We start from the raw sequence: 16,696 nt of genomic DNA, 5'->3' as shown, positions 1-16,696 counted from the left end.
AGAGGGGATCTTTAAACCCTTACAGGAGTCTGGGTTTCTCCCCTCACTGTTCCCTCCTCTTCACATCAACCGTTTCCTGAATGTGTTTTTAGTTATAATCAGATCTGTGGTTAACACCAGCTGTTTTGTTGTACGTCAGTAAATATCCCACTGGTGGATTTAACAATGGAGGATGCTAACAAGTTTCTAAATGAGGCGATGTTGCTGCCTGCAGAGATTTAGTGCGGTTAGCAGCTCTCACCACATGTAGTCTGGAAGAAGCCTGGAGCCTTAATCAGCTCCAAAACACTTGGCTTGATAATGACACTTTATTGTTATATAACACAACCCTGTAGTTGTCGTCAATAAAAATCTGTAATTCCTGTTGTTTACGTCCGCGGGGCCATCTTGTATACGGGCGTCATGTTCTCATTTATACAGCGCCGCAGTACTCATACTTTAGCTCTCTAGAACCTACACCTGACGCATATCCCTTTCCTGCATGAATTATGAAAGCCTCAGTCAGGATCTTTTTACCAAGTGTTATTATCTCTCTTGGGGCATGAACACAAGATTTGAACTTTTTATTTTTTAATCTTGAGATTTTTAAATGTCCACTCAGATGGACAGTATGCGTTCAGGGTTTGAACTGAAGAGATGTACATTTTGAAAAAATTATGAATAAAGATGTGCAAACTTAAAATTACATCATAATAACATAAGTATATTGATTTACGGCCCAAAAAGATATTATAGATGAAGTATTTTCAGGAATAACCAGGGCCAGGAGCCAATGTGAGGCCCCACGCACAGTTATTTGATGAGTGCTAGTGGAGCCTTGCAGCGGCGAAACCGTGCCACGCCACCCTAATTGCGCCACATAAGCGCATAGGTACGCCTCAGATGAAGCCCCCTCCGCAAGGTGTGGCCCCCTCCACAAGGTGAGGCCCTACAGTCTGCATGATCTGCCTGTAGGGAGGGACGGCTCTGGGTACAGCAGCAGCAGTACCAGTATGAATTGTAGTTGAAATATAGCCAGTGATGCATGACGTCCACTGCAGTGGACAGGTGGTTAATCAGGATTTCCTGCAAACATAAAATCAATACTTTGATCATTTATGAATTATATGATTCCTTAGTTGTTACTTGATGTCACCACATTTTTTATACCTGCAGGGGACGCTTTCCATAAAAGGATTGGCAAGATATAGATGGGTGACTTGGTCCATGTGGCTTTTTGTCGTCCATCTTGGTTTAGAGACATGTATCATGCACTTACACTGACTTTCCACTGAGGGGCAGTGTATGGGATGATGCAATAGGGTCCTATGTAGTGGCTGATGGTGCAACTATGCAAAAAAACCAATGTATATACAAGAAAACCCTTTTGAATAGCTGTCCACTGTAGTGACCTCTATGCATATAACTTTATGAGGAAGGAGAGCGTGTTTGTGCTTAACGTACGTACAGTGTTAATTAAACCCTCAGAATGTGATATTTCCTTCAATATATGTTTTAAATGACTTCCCTTCTTCTCTTTCAGCCCAGAGACGTGACCAACTTCACGGTGGGAGGATTCGCTCCTATGAGTCCTCGCATCACCAGCCCCATGCACCACGGGGGAGGAAGTGAGTACACTCTAAATACATCAAAGCTAAATGTATTACAGCCCCAAATCACAAGAAATGCCTCAACGCGCTGCACAAACCAAACCAAAGACAAAAACAACATACAAACGTCATAGCATAACAATTATAAAAACATTTAACTTAAGCAATAGCTCACGACAAGCCGTGGTATATGGTCATTATATCACAGCTAAGGGCGTGGTTCATCCCCTTAGCTGTGATGTACTGAGCATATACCACGGCCTGTCGTGAGCTATTGCTTTTATAAAACACCAAGTGTGGCAATATGAAAGAAAAATACACGTGCTGCATGCATGTAGCAGCCGTGTGTGTGTTGTATGTATGTAGCATGCATGTAGCAGCCGTGTGTGTGTTGTATGTATGTAGCATGCATGTAGCAGCCGCGTGTGTTGCAGCTGTGTGTGTGTGTTGCATGCATGTCGCAGCCACACGTGTGTTGCATGCATGTAGCAGCCGTGTGTGTTGCATGCATGTAGCAGCTGTGTGTGTTGCATGCATGTAGCAGCCGTGTGTGTTGCATGCATGTAGCAGCTGTGTGTTGCATGCATGTAGCAGCTGTGTGTGTTGCATGCATGTAGCAGCTGTGTGTGTTGCATGCATGTAGCAGCTGTGTGTGTTGCATGCATGTAGCAGCTGTGTGTGTTGCATGCATGTAGCAGCCGTGTGTGTTGCATGCATGTAGCAGCCGTGTGTGTTGCATGCATGTAGCAGCTGTGTGTGTTGCATGCATGTAGCAGCCACGTGTGTTGCATGCATGTAGCAGCTGCGTGTGTTGCATGCATGTAGCAGCTGCGTGTGTGTTGCATGCATGTAGCGGCTGTGTGTTGCATGCATGTAGCAGCCGTGTGTGTGTTGCATGCATGTAGCAGCCGTGTGTGTGTTGCATGCATGTAGCAGCCATGTGTGTTGCATGCATGTAGCAGCCGTGTGTTACATGCACTTATCAGCCGTGTGTGTGTGTGTTGCATGCATGTAGCAGCCGCGTGTGTGTTGCATGCATGTAGCAGCCATGTGTGTTGCATGCATGTAGCAGCCGTGTGTGTTGCATGCATGTAGCAGCTGTGTGTGTGTTGCATGCATCTAGCAGCCGGGTGTGTTGCATGCATGTAGCAGCTGCGTGTGTGTTGCATGAATGTAGCAGCCGCGTGTGTTGCATGCATGTAGCAGCCGTGTGTGTTGCATGCATGTAGCAGCCGCGTGTGTTGCATGCATATAGCAGATGTGTGTGTTGCATGCATGTAGCAGCCGCGTGTGTTGCATGCATGTAGCAGCCGCGTGTGTGTTGCATGCATGTAGCAGCCGCGTGTGTTGCATGCATGTAGCAGCCGCGTGTGTGTTGCATGCATGTAGCAGCCGCGTGTGTTGCATGCATGTTGCAGCCGCGTTTGTTGCATGCATGTTGCAGCCGCGTGTGTTGCATGCATGTAGCAGCCGCGTGTGTTGCATGCATGTAGCAGCAGTGTGTGTGTGTTTAAACTGCCCCGCCCCCTCGCACACACACAGACGGGGGAGAGAGATCTCTGGATTTGAAAGATCGAAAATAATCATAGACGCATTTTGCTGTCTTTTTGCTTATTAGAAACCGAGTTGGTGACACTAAAACTGCAATATACATACATATGACATATATTTCTTGCATGTCTCCAGTACCGATAAAAAGACCGATAACGTCGAAGCTTAACGGAACCACGGTCTTTAACAATTCAGACCCGGGGCCCCTTTAATACCGGGGCTCGGTACCCATCCCTAGTGTTCAGACAATAAAATACAAACACTTTAAATACTTTAAAAAAATGGAAAAGAGAATTAACAATTACAAATAAAACGTCAAATATTATATAAAATATTAACAATATAAACAATATAAAATATTCTGGATAATCAAAATAAAGTACATTATGATATGAGAAAATACTCTGATAATTCTATAAAATAAATATATATTTAATATTCTTATCTAAAGTAGGGATGGTTCAGTCAGTGTAACATTCAGTTAATGATGGAAAGTATTTGTATTGATTTTAATATCCTGGTTTTGTAGTTTCTTTTCTGTATTTGCAGCAGGACAAATATCTGCGTTGGGGTATATAAAGATAAGAGGTACTTTATTGATCCCAAATTGAGACATTTTTGGAATAGTAAATACATACATAAGGTACATATATAAAAACACAGTATGGAAATAAAACATTTAAGAAAAGGACCAAAAATAGGACTGTTTTTAACATTACAAATATTGAGAAAGAGAGTAGTACAGTATGTTATCACAAAATACAGTCATTGTAACATCAAGTTAATAATGGAAAATATTTGTATTGATGTTAATATCCTGGTTTTGTAGTTATCTGTGTATTTGCAGCAGGAAAAATATGTGCTTTACGCCTGCTGAACCAATCAGTGTCTGAGCTCTGAGATTCTGGGACAGGTGTCACAGTTCGTAAAGAGGTGGAAGAGACTTGTTTAAATCCCTTAGTCTCCTCATTCTCTAGCGCGGGGGTGTCAACTCAAGGCCCGGGGGCCAAATCCGGCCCGTGACTTCATCGCATGTGGCCCCACAAGAGCTTGCAAAGAATATAACAGGTTTATTATTGGGTTACATGCCGATTTACAGAAGCACAATGCCCATAAACTACATGTCCCACAATGCATCTCAAATTTGACTTTTTTTCAAAATATCATCATTTCTTTGGGATTTTGACTTTTCTTCCCAGAATTTGGCTTTTCTTTTTAAATCATTTTGTGAAATTCTCACTGAAGAGACCCTTACCTAACCCTGCTTTCAGACGTAGTGAATTATGAAGTTATTACCCTATCCGATAATAATCCAATGCAGAGGCAATGATGTCATATCATACATTATTTTATATATGTATTTTTATTAGGGCTGTCAAACAATTACAAATTTTAATCAGATTAATCACAGCTTAACATTTCGAACTATGTCCAAAATATGCCATTTCTTTATGTATATTGTTGTGGGAATGGAAAGATAAATGAAAGAAGGAGGATATATCCAGTTAACATGCAGTATGTTTATTATAACATTGTTCTGTGTGTCAAAATGAAAGACAGCCCACACACCTATCAAACATCAAACCGTGGGGTCTTAATTCATTACGTAATGTTGTATCGATGTATAGAGATGTACTACAGCAAAAGTATTCTCCGTCGGGACTTCCTGCAACAACACCAAGCCGTTATCTTGATTCTGATTGGCCAGAAGACATTATCAAAGATGTTCTATTGAGAAGACGATCACTACATGACAAACGTTTTCAAAACCGTTTCTAGTCTTCAGTATTTCCAGACAAGTGGCTACTGAAATCAATCTGACTAACTGCTGTCTGTGTGATTTACTCAGCGCGAGTTGGCGGACTTTATTTAGCTTACTTTAACATCATTGTTCATGGTGGGGCTAAGACATTTCTTTGTATGGGTGTAGCCTACCCCAGTCATACCCTCGCGCTGCCACTGGTGGGATGGATGGGGCGGGCCATTCTGCGCATGCGTTAAATGCGTTAAATATTTTAACGCGATTAATTCCAAAAATTAATTACCGCCGTTAACGCGATAATTTTGACAGCATACATTTTTATATATTCTTAAATATGAAACCGGCCCTTTGAGTGCTAACATGATGCTGATGTGGCCCACGATGAAATTGAGTTTGACCCCCCTGCTCTAGGGTCTCTCTTACCTCAGTAAATCTGACGAGAGGCCACAGCCACATATTAGTTAATGTTTCAGGGTTTATAGTTTCTTGGAAGGCTGCAGCTGTTGTAATGGGAAACACATTTATCTCACCCAGTGAATCCAAATCTCACACTTAAAGGATTTCCTCTTGGCCTGGAGTTTTAGTGTCTGGCGTCAAAGCCTCGGGGACTTCCTTCATCCCGGAGGAGCTTAGTTTTCTGATAATTACTACATTTTAAAACCAAATAAAATCCAAATATTTAGAGAAATAGAAGAGTTTTAAAGAGAAAATGTGCAATTAAAGATGCAATAAAAAATATGATATAAATGTAAGAAGTTTGATTGAAATGTGGAATTAGAGGATTCAATGAATGAATAACATTTTAATTAGATAACACGTAAATATTCATATAAACACACACACTCACTCACTCACTCACGCACACACTGGGTCTTTCTCAATCTCGAGTACGCTTGCTTGGTGGCACATGTCTTCCGAACGTCTTGCTTCAGAAGCGAGGCAAGAATCCTTCCTGACATTCGGAAAACAAAGAGTGGAACAGGCTAGCAAGTGTGCGTCATATGAGAGGCCCCGCCTTACATTTTCCGCCACAGATTTGGGGAAATTGGTCCGTGCGCAAAGCATTGTGGGGATTTTAAGACCGCAGAGTCTACACATGTGCAGCCTCAAAATGTCTCCAAACGAAGTACGCCGGGCTCGGTAGAATTCCAAGTATGCTTGACATCGGAACAGTACTTCGGCGGCACTCGATGACGTAGCATGCTTGAAAGAGTGGCTCTGGAGCAGCTTTACTCGAGATTGAGAAACACACACACACACACACACACACACACACACACACACACACACACACACACACACACACACACACACACACACACACACTTACACACACGTATCTAAAAAGTTTAGTTTTAACTCAACTCCCCAAACTGAAAACTCTAAACTCAGAAGTCTTCATCTCGTTGGTCTGCATCGTTGTATAAGTCTCAATAAAACTGAATGAAGAAGAACTTTGATTGGTTTTAAATGTCTGACTATGGTCTGAGCGGCAGCCGCTGCTTACACTGGCGGGCATCAATTAAGGTGTTTTAATGAACTGTGTTTTTCGTTCTGCAGGTTCTCCACAGAGAGGAGGAGGTGGAGGAGGAGGAGGAGGAGGTGGGGGGGGAGGTGGAGGAGGAGGAATGGGGCGGGGTCGAGGACGAAGAGACAACGATCTGATTGGTCAAACCGTCCGCATCTCGCAGGGTCCTTACAAAGGTGAGACACTGGAGACATTCATACAGATTATTAAGGTGTTATTATTTTTTATATTAAACTCCAGTGGTGGATATGCAATTTTTACCTCGCTTACTTTGTGTTCTTCATCAGCCAGCATCCTTGGTATCTGTTGATTCTCGCTAAGTAGCCAATATAAGGCTTAGCAGTACAGATACATGTGGGCTCACTATTTGGCAAGCAACCAAATCTCAAAAATATTTCAAAAAACATTTTAAGAAGGAAAACGCTTGTACAAACATGGACATTCAAAATTCATAAATAAATAAATAAATAAAAAATAGGCATCTGTGTGACACTTCTATGATGTGTTAATTTTTGCAAGAGCTGCTGGGATAAAACCGTTTTTATACCACTTCATTCTACTAGTGAATTACACTTTATGAATCATTAAGAACCATTTATTGTTCTAACATACGCTCACTATTTGGCAAGATGACTAAGCCTTATATTGGCTACTTAGCGAGAATCAAGTCAGTGAACAACAGATACCAAGGATGCTGGCTGATGAAGAAGACAAAGTAATCTAGGTAGCCAATATAAGGCTTAGCAGTACAGATACATGTGGGCTCACTATTTGGCAAGATGACTAAGCCTTATATTGGCTACTTACAGTACAGATAAATGTGAGCTCACTATTTGGCAAGATGACTAAGCCTTATATTGGCTACTTACAGTGCAGATAAATGTGGGCTCACTATTTGGCAAGATGACTAAGCCTTATATTGGCTACTTACAGTACGGATAAATGTGGGCTCACTATTTGGCAAGATGACTAAGCCTTATATTGGCTACTTAGAGTATGGATAAATGTGGGCTCACTATTTGGCAAGATGACTAAGCCTTATATTGGCTACTTACAGTACAGATAAATGTGGGCTCACTATTTGGCAAGCAACCGGTCACAGTTGCCCTGTTTATCTCATGTCTTGTAAAAGGGTTATTAATGATTCATAAAGTGTTCACAACCTAATTAATCAATTAATTTCAAACTATTCGTAAACTCTTTATCAGGGTAGTCTTATTGTAAAGTGGTGCCGAAACTTTTTGAACGGACTATTTGTTCAGAAATTTTTCTCACGTTTAAGACTTTTTGTATTCTCATTTCGGACCCTTTTTTCTGTTATGTTTGTCATATTTTTCAAGTTTTTTAAAACATTTATTTGTTGACAACTTTTGGAAAAAATCATCCTGTTTTTCTGACATGTTCCCTTTTTTTTTTTTTTTGACAATTTGTCCAAACATTTAGACACTTAAAAAAAAAATTAGAAAATGTGAGACACTGGAAACACTCTTTGTGAGCTGTGTCAGATAAAGATTAGGATGCATTAATGTTTTATTATGTGTACTATTAGATACCAGTGGTGGATATGTATGTTTTTAAAATATTTTTCAAACATTCTTCAGACGTTTCAGACACTTTTAAAACATTTTTTATATTTTTAAATCCAAAAGTCAACATCTATTGATATGTGATATAAAACTCACAACATATTTTTACCCAACCAAATATTCTGCTTCACCCCAATTGTTTGCATTTAGTGTCGAAACATTTTCATTTTGTCCAAAAGAAGTATTTAACTGTCCTAATTGTTGTTCTTTAAATGAATGATGCTGATGCATTTTCCTACATTTCCCAGGATACATTGGGGTCGTGAAGGACGCCACAGAGTCTACGGCGCGTGTTGAGCTGCACTCGACCTGTCAGACCATCTCAGTGGATCGACAGCGCCTCACCACCATGTACGAAACATTATTATTATTATATAATCATTTCAACAAGGACCATGCATACACATACATTGATCCCAGAGAAGAGAGCAGTTATGCCAGATTGTAGCTAATAGCTCATTTCCATCTGCAGTCCTTAGGCAGTCTAGTTGCAAGGCTTTATCATCATGTGCACATTAGCCACAGTTTAGATATGGCAATGAACAAACAGGCTTACATTTTCCAAACAGGCTGGTTCCTTTAGTCTGAATGTGTGTTTGGTGGCGTGATCATTATTATTTAGAGTCATTGCGTGCCTATTGATTTGAACACGATCCGTGTATCCATCATTTCCTGGTCTTCTCTAAAGAAGAGGGACCAATGAAAACGTTGTCATGTTGCCGTTGGTCACCATGGAAACATTCATTAGCTAACAATGACATTATTGTTCTATTAATATAAAGGGAGGTCAGGTACTCTTTAAAACAGCTGCTAGTTATGGGTACTTTTTACTGAAGTACATTTCAAAGTTCTTTACTTTCACTTGAGTAAAGAAGTTTAGTCAGTACTTCTACTTCCACCAGAGTATTTTTAAACACGAGTATCTGTACTTCTACTTGAGTGAAGGATGTGTGTACTTTTGCCATCTCTCTAACCTCACATTGACCTCCATCCTCTCCACCTCAGGGGGGCTAAGAGGCACAGCGGGCAGACCTCGACTCACGGCCGCACCCCGATGTACGGATCCCAGACTCCGATGTACGGGACGGGATCCAGAACGCCCATGTACGGCTCTCAGACGCCCGTACAGGAAGGTGAGAGGGGGAATAATTATCTTTATTCGACACAAAGTACTGGACATAAAATACACACTTTTCACACATACATGTACATATATCTAATATTTATATATGTATATATGTTTATCTTTCATTTTATTTTTGTGTGTTCACATTAGCATTTATATTTCTATACGTTTAAACCCTGTAGCTATTTTAAATACAACTAAAAAGTTACTTATAATTCCCGTGAAATAAAACATATTTCTCACTTTCTCTGTTGTCCCTCCAGCTGGAAGCCGCACGCCTCACTACGGCTCTCAAACCCCATTGCATGATGGGAGCAGAACGCCGGGTCAGAGTGGAGCCTGGGACCCCAGCAACCCCAACACACCCTCCAGGTAACACACACACTCACACACACACACTCACACACACACACACACACACACACACACACACACACTCACACACTCACACACTCATGCTCACATTTCCTAGGCATTTATAGCACTAGCTGTATTGATGCGTGACGGGGCTCTTGTTTTGAAAAACATGCATCACCTGGAGCTTCCTGTAAGGATACACTTAATCTATGGGGCTCTTATTTTGAAAAACATGCATCACCTGGAGCTTCCTTTAAGGATACTCTGGCCGTTTCTCAATGTCGAGTACACATGCTGCAGAGCCACTATTTCAAGTATACCACGTCATAGAGTGGCGCAGAATGCTGGGCATTTTACAGGTCCTTTAAACCTTTAAACAGTCCTTCGGCGCCACTCAATGACGAAATAGTGGCTCTGCAGCAGGTGTACTCGACATTGAGAAACGGCCACTTACTCTATGGGGCTCTTATTTTGAAAAACAAGTATGATCCTGAGCTTCCTGTTGGGATGCAGTCCCCCCTTGGGTCTTTTAGTTTGAAAAACATTCTAACCCTGAGCTTCCTGTGAACTGTATTGGGCTTTTATTTTGAAATGTGCCACACACACACACACACACACACACACACACACACACACACACACACACACACACACACACACACACACAGAGCATGGTATTTATTTTAAAGGGCTCCTATGATAGAAAGTGCACTTTTTGATGTGTTTTATACGTAACTCTGTCCCCGGTGTGTCAGGAGACATGTTTTCTATACATTTGTATATATCTGAGACCCTTAATATATGCCTAATGATTGTATAATAGGAGACCTTTAAATAAGTGTGTGTTTCTTTTCACGTTGTTCTGTATTTCTAACGGTCTTATCCTGTCTTCTCCAGGAATGACGAGGAGTATGACTTTGGGTACGACGATGAACCGTCCCCCTCCCCTCAGGGTTACACCGGGACCCCCAACCCCCAGACCCCCGGGTACCCAGAGGTCCCCTCTCCTCAGGTTAACCCTCAGTACAACCCTCAGACGCCGGGCACGCCTGCTATGTGAGTCTCAACACACTCAGTCAACAGCAAACGTGTTTCAAATGCTTTGTCCCATTTTGGTGTCAAATTCAAATGTTAGTCTTGACTTCTTGAAAACACTGACTCATGAAGTGAAACTGCTTTATTCATTTTCCTTCATTGTTTTAATCAGTTATAAATATCAGGTTTTAGACAATTGTTTTTGAGAGGAGATTTCCGTAGGTAATTGTGATCTTAAGATGTCAGCCTCTGCAGACCGTTTACATGCACTAACACCTAACCCCCTTTAGAGCACACTGCAGGGAAGGGAACCCCCCACAAAGCATGATAGGGCCCCTTTAAGTCCAGAGGAGAACACCAGCAGTAACATGTTGAAATCTATCTGTGTGACGCCTCCAGGTTTTTCATTTAGTCTCATCCTGTGTCCAATGTCCTTGTTGGTTTTAGTCATATTTATCAATTTCATCCTGTTTGATTTATTCAAGTTTTAGTCGACTGAAAGTCTGAGCATTTCAGTCGTATTTTAGTCAAAGAAAACTAACTATTACTTTAGTCTACTTTTTGTTAATGTAAACTACATTTTAAGCTCGTCCTTTTTCCTCAACGATATTCCATGTTGATATCGTTACGGTTATTGTTTACTGACATCGGGGCCGTCTCGTCTTAGTCATGGCAAAAAAGCTCTTTAACGAACACGTTGCGTCATAGTTTCAGTCAACGACAGTAACACTAGTTCAGACCCTCTAACGATGTGTGTGTGTGTGTGTGTGTGTGTGTGTGTGTGTGTGTCTCTCTCTCTCTCTCTCTCTCTCTCTCTCTCTCTCTCTCTCTCTCTCTCTCTCTCTCTCTCTCTCTCTCTCTCTCTCTCTGTGTGTGTGCAGGTACAACACGGAGCAGTACTCTCCGTACGCCGCCCCCTCCCCTCAGGGCTCCTACCAGCCCAGCCCCTCCCCTCAGAGCTACCACCAGGTGGCGCCCTCTCCGGTGGGATACCAGAACACACATTCCCCCGCCAGCTACCACCCCACCCCCTCCCCCATGGCGTACCAGGTAATCAGACATTTTCATTTCAAAGGTTTCATCGTTATATGCACATTCTTCTGACCTGAGCTCCTCCAACGATGCAACATATATCAAATCAAACGTCAACAGCGTTCATATTCCTTTGATTCGTCTGAATCGGGTTAATGGTGAGGTTCTAACGAGTACTGTCTAGAGTTTCATGATAAAACGTTATGTATGAAGAGGTTTATAGCCGTAAGAACCCCCGCATGGAGACGAGCCTCACTGGCTGACAGTCTATTGACCTATTAACCCTAACAACAGATCCAGACCAGCTCGCGGAATAGGATATGTACAAGAGCAGAATATGAAATGAAATAATGTACCCTAGGTAGGGATGTCCCGATCACCTTTTTTTGCTCCCGATCCGATTCCGATCATTTGATTTTGACAATTTGCCGATACCGATTTTTCCCGATCCGATCTTTATGCAATGCATTAAGAGAAAAAAAGCATTCAAGTTGTCCCTTAAGGTTATTTTTTTATTTAAATTGGATATTCTTTCCAACATGGATATAGCTTCTTTCTTTCACAGCAGCATTGGATCAGTTCAGTTGTGCAGCCTTGGATCAAAACTAAATAAAGCTTTCAGTACTCGTTAGCTTACTGCTACAATTAGACACTGCGCCCACTCTGTTGCCAGATTTGAGAGAAATAAGCAGGTCTATGAAAACAAGCCCCAAAGAAGCAACACATACATGATGTTCTGTCATTTGAAACCAAAACTAAGGCCTCAGGATGACTTTAAGACTTGAATATGGTCATTTTTGTTTTGTAACATTGAATACAACATTTAAAAAAAAGTATTTATAAAAAAAATAAAATAAAAAGAATCCCGATCCCCAATTTTTTTTCTCCCGATTCCGATCTTTTGTAAATCACGTGATCGGCTCCGATCCCCGATCACGTGATCGGATCGGGACATTTCTAACACTAAGGCAACATTCAATACGGTGATACAAAGTGAGCCTTTCAAACGTTTGGTGCCCCAGACCTCTGCTTTCAGACGTAGTTATTTATGAAGTTATTAAGAGAACTGATACCAACCAACGCCGAGCCAATAAAGTCATATAATACATATATTTGTATATTTGTATATTTATATATTTGTATATTTATATATAGTCTTAAAGTTACAAACGTAACACCTTTTGAGTGCAATGATCCCCTGGTCTTAAATGATATTCAAAGGGTCTCAAAGGGTCTCAAAGGGTTTCAAAGGGTCTCAAAGGGTCTTAAATGGTCTCAAATGGTCTCAAAGGGTCTCAAAGGGTCTTTAAAGGGTCTTTAAAGGGTCTCACAGGGTCTTAAAGGGTCTCAAAGGGTCTCAAAGGGTCTCAAAGGGTCTTTAAAGGGTCTTTAAAGGGTCTCACAGGGTCTTAAAGGGTCTCAAAGGGTCTCACATTTGAGTTGGTGAAACCTGCAGGAACCCTGCTTTATTGAATGGTGATTATTGGTTCAGATCTAACCAGTAGTATCTCTCCCCCCTCTCCCCCCCCAGGCCAGTCCCAGTCCCAGTCCAGTGGGGTACAGTCCGATGACCCCCGGAGCCCCCTCCCCCGGAGGGTACAACCCTCACACGCCCGGGTCCAACATCGAGCAGGGCGGCAGCGACTGGGTCACGCCCGACATCTTAGTGAAGATCAAAGACTCCTTCATGGACCTGATGGGGCAGAGCGGAGTCATCCGGAGCGTCACGGTAACACACACACACACACACACACACACACACACACACACACACACACACACACACACACACACACACACACACAGTTACCAATGTTAACATTTTATAAGAAGTCAAATATGTGTTATATTGTTTTTAAGCTTCTGTTCGGTTGCAGTGTGTGTTTCTGTACGACAGCATTAACTGTGTGTGTGTGTGTGTGTGTGTGTGTGTGTAGGGTGGGATGTGCTCGGTGTTCATGCAGGAGTCAGAGAAGGTGGTCAGCATCAGCAGCGATCACCTGGAGCCCGTCACCCCCACCAAGAACAACAAGGTACCCTTCCTCCTCCTCCTCTACCTTTTGGATGGACCCTTCCCCCATAAGGGACTAAAGTGCAAACTAAGACATTTCAACACTACATTATGATTATTTATTTTACGACACGCTGTCATATGACATATTATAATTTAACTTGTTCTGACCTTACTATGACATATTATACTTTATACAATGTCTTTTTTGTTATTTAGAGTTTTGATGACTCACAAAACTGAACATTTTTCTGACTTTCATTTTAAGACTTTTTCATGACTTGTTTTTGAACACTATACTCTGGTCTTGTATTTTCCTTTTCTGACATCAAATTCCACATGTGGTTTAATATTTAACTTGCACACATCGAGGGACTTCCACAGTCATCCAGCTGCTATTAATAACATATAAACTAAGACGTAAAGCAGTGTGTTGCCATGGTGACGCTGATGCCCCTCCTCTCTGCAGGTGAAGGTGATCCTGGGCGAGGACAGAGAGGCCACGGGGATCCTGCTCAGTATCGACGGAGACGACGGCATCGTGCGGATGGAGCTGGACGACCAGCTGAAGATCCTCAACCTGCGCTTCCTGGGCCGCCTGGAGCACTGAGGACACACACACACACACACACACACACACACACACACACACACACACACTCAGACTCAGAGGGAAGTGTTCGCTGCGTATTAACTCACTGCAATGTCGGGAATTTAGTTTTTTGAGAAGTTCCACACCAAAAGATCCTCTCATTCTTCAGCAGTGTGTGTGAGGCGTCCATATATCTGGCTCAGAGTGTGTGTGTGTGTGTGTGTTACTTTGTTTACCAGAAACCATCACACACACACACACACACACACACACACACACACACACACACACACACACACACACAGCAGGAAGTGTTGACCACGTATTAACTCACTACAATGTGGGGGAAAAGTGTTGGGAATTTAGTTTTTGAGAAGCTCCACACCAAAAGAACCTCACCTTTTTACAGCAGTGTGTGTGAGGCGTCCGTATATCTGGCTTTGTGTGTGTGTGTTGCTTTGTTTTCCAGAAACCATCACACACACACACAGCAGCTCTCTCTCTCTCTCTCTGGTCTTTTATTTTTATCTGGGCTGTACTCTGCCTGCTGGTCTGAATCTGTTTTTAGTGCTCTCTGAATGTTCTGTCTTTTTGTTTTTCCTCGGTGGAGAAGGGGTTAAAGAAGTGTAACATGTCAATAAACTGTCAACCAGTGAAGCTCGTCTCCATGTGGGTTTCATTACGACCACACCTTCATACAGAACGTTTTATAATTACAATCAACGGGTCTTGTGTTTGTGCAGTGTCAGATAGGGATGAGGAAATGGTTCCAGAGTTTGGTGAAGTCCAAAAGCCGTCGTTTATTTCCAAAAAATGATGAGATCAAAAATCTTCACCGTGTTTAAAAACGGTCTGCTTTGAATACTTTATACAACGTCCTATTGACTGCTATTACACTTCATAAAGTCATTCAACATCAACACACAATTCACCTAAACAGGAATATTTGGAGATAAACATTACATTATTTCAGAAAAGTATGTGTAGTAGATATGTAGAAAAATTAAAAATCTACTTTGATGTCGATATTGTAACGACACGGTTGGGTTGGCTTTACATGAGATCTCTGACATGTGGTCATTAGTAATGTGGATTTCTTGGTACATTTTCAAAGGTTTGTTTATTAAAAAATAAAAAATTTGCACATTTTCTGGATATTTTCTCCTTTTTCAATATATTTTTTACACATTCTGGATTTTTTTTTTTTTTTAACGCTTTTTCAAAAATGTTTTTTACATATTTTCTTGACTTTTCTCACAATTGAAACAAAAAAACATACTCATTTTCCACACCTTTTGGGAGATATTTGTTCCACACTTTTTTGACATTTCGCTCTTCTATTTTTCACACATTTTTAGGACATGTTATCCTCACATTTCCAGAGCTTAGCAAAGTCAAAAGACTTCAAAACATTTATGGGGGCGGTTTAGTGTTGCCATGGTGATCACAGCCCACCATCAGGTTGTGAGAGAGCGGGACCTTCACCTGGAACCGTACCTCCCTCTCCTGGGGGGGACATGTACTACTACTAGTATTACTACTATTATTATGAATACTACTACTGCTGCTACAACTACAAATACTACTACTACACCTATTAGCCTACTACATTTACTACTACCACAACTGCAAATTACTACTACAACTACTACTTCTACTACACTACTACTACTTTTATTGGCAAGAAAAATCTACAAGAGATTGTACAGTGCAATCAGAGAGATACAGTATGTCCACGTTTTTGAGCAAGTCCACGAATCCAGTCTTTGTCAAGTCTGTCACCACCTCCTTCACGCAGCTGCTTGCGCCACTTCGTCCGGTCCTCCGCCAGCCTCTCCCAGTTATCCGTCGCAATGTCCAGGGCCTTCATGTCACGTTTTACGGCATCCTTGAAGCGCAGCAGTGGTCGTCCTCTGCCTCTGGAACCAGCGCTCAGCTCGCTGTTGCTTATTATGGAACACTATACAAATACTTTCTTTATAACTTTATATAAATAACTTTCTTTAAACATTTTATTATTCTTTAATACCATATGATCCGATAAAAGCCCACAATACTGAGCTGATGTTTATCAGGAGATTCACAGAGAATCAGTTTCCACTATAAATGTCAGATTAAGTTAAAGGGATTTTATTGGTTTTATTCTTTCTCTGCACACACTGCTGGACATCACCAAGACGGATCCAGTTATAGCATTTGCAAAATAATGAGTTGAAGCAATTAGATATGTTTTTAAAGCTTTGGTGTGTTGCTGATCTTCTGTTGAGATTATATTCAGACCTCTATTCTCACGCTCAGATCCTCCAGAGCGGTCTCAGTCTGTTCACTGAGAATGTTGACCTTTTTAGGGATGAAAATGATTTAAATGAAGTTTACAGGCTGCGACTGATACTGAGCAGAGATGGCAAAAGTACACACATCCTTTAGTCAAGTAGCACCAGCGAGCCGGCTCACAGTGTCCCGCTCCTCACAGCAGCGAGCCTCGCAACGACCCGCCGAGTGTGTGTGTGTGCGAGGAAGTCCGCGG

The 16,696-nt window shown here is 41.7% G+C and overlaps 1 protein-coding gene across 1 annotated transcript in view; it reads left to right on the top strand.

Moving 5' to 3' along the window:
• The window catches only part of supt5h (SPT5 homolog, DSIF elongation factor subunit), a 46,949-nt gene extending 32,123 nt beyond the window's left edge, over positions 1 to 14,826 (top strand). Inside the window, exons 19-28 of the mRNA XM_079673908.1 lie at positions 1,523 to 1,607; positions 6,463 to 6,606; positions 8,265 to 8,367; positions 9,022 to 9,149; positions 9,406 to 9,514; positions 10,397 to 10,555; positions 11,416 to 11,584; positions 13,098 to 13,295; positions 13,504 to 13,599; positions 14,047 to 14,826. Of these exons, the coding sequence (XP_079530034.1) occupies positions 1,523 to 1,607; positions 6,463 to 6,606; positions 8,265 to 8,367; positions 9,022 to 9,149; positions 9,406 to 9,514; positions 10,397 to 10,555; positions 11,416 to 11,584; positions 13,098 to 13,295; positions 13,504 to 13,599; positions 14,047 to 14,187 (1,332 nt within the window). The 3' untranslated portion in view covers positions 14,188 to 14,826. The remainder of the gene's footprint in view (positions 1 to 1,522; positions 1,608 to 6,462; positions 6,607 to 8,264; positions 8,368 to 9,021; positions 9,150 to 9,405; positions 9,515 to 10,396; positions 10,556 to 11,415; positions 11,585 to 13,097; positions 13,296 to 13,503; positions 13,600 to 14,046) is intronic.
• The last annotated feature ends 1,870 nt before the right edge of the window (positions 14,827 to 16,696 follow it).

This window comes from Notothenia rossii (assembly GCF_949606895.1).
Source record: "Notothenia rossii genome assembly, chromosome: 4".
NCBI lineage: Eukaryota > Metazoa > Chordata > Actinopteri > Perciformes > Nototheniidae > Notothenia > Notothenia rossii.
The sequence above is the reverse complement of the archived record's forward strand: the minus strand, read 5'-3'. Positions and strand labels throughout refer to the sequence as shown.